Raw genomic sequence first — 4,052 nt, forward strand, 5'->3', positions numbered from 1 at the left:
GTGAGTATTAAAACGATTAAATGTGGCGTGTCACAAATGATGGAATTTTTGTTGTAAAAATACTGGCGCTTCAGCGTTATTCTTAAAACTTTTTAGAAAATATTTGTATTTTATGCTCAACTAAACTTGATGTCGTATAGATTGTAAAAATTCGCAATGAATATATGAGTGTGTTTTGCACAAAGAAAGTTGGTGAGATAATGATGATGCTGTTTTGTGGCGACGTCAAAATAGTTTTTTCGCCGCATTCGAATTGCTTTGCGACGAATTCATTTCGGCGCCTTTATGACTTTTTCAAAATTCGAATTCAACAATTTAGATGAAGAAAATAAATGGAAAACATAAAATTAGAAAAAAATTAATGATTTTTAAGTTTCGTTGACATTTATTTCGATTTTAAAGCAATAAACAGAGAAAATATTTTAAATTTGAAGATGGCAATTTAAGTGTCTTTTTCAGTTACGAATTCATTGTGTGAACGAAAATACGAAATTGTATGGAAATGAATTTATGGTTTGATTTTGGTGTGGATGGTGTTCAAATGAATCTTCAAATATCCTTCCATTTTAAAATGCTTCATTCAAATTGCGCATCGAAACGGTTTTTCACCGTTGTGTGTTCGCATATGCTTTTTCAACCTATTTTTTTGTGAAGTGACATACTTCTTGCAGATATGGCATTCATATCAACGTATTTTGCACACTTTTTCGTGGGCATTTTTGTCAGCCTTCTGGGAAAATCCTTTGAAACAGCCTCGGCAATGGAACGGAATTTGTTCGGTGTGAGTCACTTTGTGCTTTTTCATGTTTTGCATTATTGTGAATCCTTTGCGGCAAATATCACATCGATACGGTTTCTCACCAGTGTGAGTACGCATGTGAACATTGAAGTTTCCCTTGTGATTGCTGGAATATTCACAACTGTGGCACTGGAATTTATTCTTCGTGTCAATTAGTTTTGAGGAAGTTGAGCTTTTACGTCGCAATGATTCAGTTTGCTTTCTTGGATGTCCAACGGATCTTCCTTTCATATTGTTCCTTTTGGCACCAATGACGTTGTTTGATTTATTGCTCGATTTCACAGTTGATGTGTTCTGACCCATTGTGTCCATAGTGATGCCAACTATCGGAATGCCATCGTCCCGTTCCATTTCATCCGCTTTCATTGCGTTGTCTATTTCATTTCGAATGCGATATTCACCTCTGTTATTTGAAACATCTTGTTGATAATCAAAAACGTTTGATTTCATATCTGACATTTCGGTGTAGCTTTCATCGTAGTCAAATTGACCATAATCGTTTAATTCTTTTGATATGCCATGGCCATCGTATCGAATGGCACGTATCATTTTCGGTGCTTCATCCTCCTCGTCACTTGTGTCAATGATTTCAAATGGCTCATTGGTGGTTTGTTGTGTATTGTTCATGTCATACCTTGGGGTATGAAATAAATTCAGATATTCGTCGGTTGTTGACGTGCTTACATCCTCGAATATTGAACTGATTTCGAATTCATCGTACGTATTCTTAATCCTGCACACAATTATCAATTATGAATTATTATTGCAAAATTACGAATACTGATTTTACTCACGCGAAACACGCAAGAAATATTGCTTGAAATCAGCATTGAACGCAAGACCATTGCGTTTGAGGTCCCGCTTAATGTTGTCCAGAGAAATTGTAGCTTGGTGTTCGAATGCAGTAAGCATTTGTCTCATCTCGTCTCTCCAGCTCATCATTGTCGGGATTGTAACCACACTGCAATTATGTTCCATAAGAGACTGTATAAAATGCCAAACTATAGCACAGCTAGCGCTATTACGTACAACTATGGAGTTCTAGTCATTTGTTTGTAACTGAGCAAAAATCTTTTCATTAGTTGGCGGCAACTTAGTATAGATTACATTGAATTCCGTCATGGCGCTAGCTGTGTGGCACTTTGAGCATAATTTCGGTACGATTGTAACTAAATTAGAATGGAATACAACCAAATCGGTTTATTGATTAGCACTAATGAAGGCAATTATACACATTCGGGTCACTGCTAGAGCCAACTGATCTATATCTGCTATTGAAAGTAAGTTGCTATTTAGTGTCAGTTGCCCAGAGCTTGTAAGACACAGACTCTAACTCTCACATTCAAACTCTAAGAATCATAGCTTGTTGCAAATATATAAATAAAAGTTATTGCTCTAGACGCCATTTTATTTCTTTTTGGTTAGCAACACATGCCCTTACCTTTCTTAAGTATCGATAAATAAATTCCGACAATATGAAATGTTTTTATGCGAATAACGGAATGTTTGCAGTAAATTCAAGTCGCCAAAGTATTTTTTGGATGAAAATGTGAGTTTATTTCTTTTGTTTTGATGCTTCCAGAATAAAACGTGTCGAAGACGTGTAGTACAAGAAATGGAATAGAAGGAATGGCGCAATTAAATACGATTATGCAGTAGCAGCAAGCTGTCACAACGAATCTTCTCTCTTCTAGTGCAAGACGCAGCGAAATAAATTGCCGCAACAAAAAGAATTTGCTTCTTGGGCGAATTGAATGGATGTGAAAATATCGTTTATTTTTGAAGTTCATACACAAATAATGAATAAATTCCTTATCAAATTACATCATAAACTACTCCAAAAATGAAATTCATTATTTCATGTGAACATTCAGTTCGTCTGTGTGAATAAATTTTGAATTTATTTTTAGCTTAAATAATGATTGGAAAAGTAGAAATGGAAATGGATAGATGTCAACATTTTATAATAATTTCAATGATCACAAAAACTTGTTTAACTTGTTTGACGCTTGTTCTTAAGTAATAAACAGTTTTTGTGGTATTTTTAGGGTATATAAATCCACTGGAATTTGGTTTATATTTTTCTCAAAGTTTGTTTTAAAAACGAAGATCGAATCCGAAGATAGATTAGAACCTTTAGTGCTAGATTTCGTTATGGCCGGTGTCCGTCATGAGTTTTCTGACTACTTTTTCGCGTCATAAATATCTCGCATCGAAACGATTTTTCACCGTTGTGCTTTCGCATATGCACTTCCAACAGTTTTTTATTCAAAGTGACATACTTCTTGCAGATATGACATTCATATCGACGTGCTTTGCACCATTTTTCGTGGCCATCTTTTTCATCCTTCTCCAAAAATCCTGCGAAACAGCCGCGGCAATGGAACGGAATTTGTTCGATGTGATTCACTTTGTGCCGTTTCATGTGATGCAACTGTGTGAATTCTTTGCGGCAAATATCACATCGATATGGTTTCTCGCCTGTATGAATACGCGTGTGTTTATTAACGTCGGCCCTGAGATTGCTAGAATATTCACAAAGTTGGCACTTGTGTCGCTTCTTCGTGTCCATAGGGTTCGATGAGTTTTTATTCCCAAATACATATACCGTCGAGCCGGATGCAATCTGTTTTCTTGGGCGTCTATAAGATCTTCCTTTCGTGATGTATCTTTTTGAATCATTTACCTTGTTTGATTCATTGCTTACGGAGACAGGAGATGTACGTTTGTTGGTCAAGTCCATATCGCCGTGTCCATTGAAGGCTTTTTCTTCCACTTTCATTACGGTGTCCATTTCTATCTCGATGCAATCTTGTTTGTTCTGCGAAGCGTCTCTGTACCAGTTTAGGTTCAAGTTTAGCACGTCCTCGATGTAGTCTCGATCATATTCAAAATCATCGTTCAATTGTGGTGGTATGGCATTACCATCGCTTTGAATGCCGGATACCATTTCTGGCGACTCCAATTTAACCACATTTTCTGTCTGATCTTCTTCATCGCTTGAGTCGATGATTTCAACTGGGCCATCAGCTCCCAACATTCTCACATTCGCGTTGACATTACCGCTGTTCTTCCACATTGAATCAATTTTAAACTGATCGTAAGTTTCCTCGATGCTACACGAATGATTAACGCAAATGGATTAAAAATTGGATAATCAAATAAAATTTCCAACTTACCGGTTGTTCGAGGCTCTCAGGAAATATTGTTTGAAGTCATCATTAAGCGATAAACCATTGTCATTGAAATCCAT

At 36.4% G+C, this 4,052-nt stretch overlaps 1 protein-coding gene across 1 annotated transcript; it reads right to left on the bottom strand.

The window, feature by feature from the left end:
- Positions 1–580: 580 nt before the first annotated feature.
- Positions 581–4,052, bottom strand: LOC116338400 (zinc finger protein 432-like). The gene is made up of 4 exons (XM_031763610.1): positions 3,979–4,052; positions 3,019–3,915; positions 791–1,532; positions 581–676 (listed from the first exon to the last, which is right to left on the bottom strand). The coding sequence occupies exons 1-4, from the start codon at positions 4,050–4,052 to the stop codon at positions 581–583; spliced, it is 1,809 nt and encodes a 602-aa protein (XP_031619470.1).

Source organism: Contarinia nasturtii, unplaced genomic scaffold (genome assembly GCF_009176525.2).
Source record: "Contarinia nasturtii isolate CC-2019 unplaced genomic scaffold, AAFC_CNas_1.1 Cnas_scaffold_412, whole genome shotgun sequence".
Lineage (NCBI taxonomy): Eukaryota > Metazoa > Arthropoda > Insecta > Diptera > Cecidomyiidae > Contarinia > Contarinia nasturtii.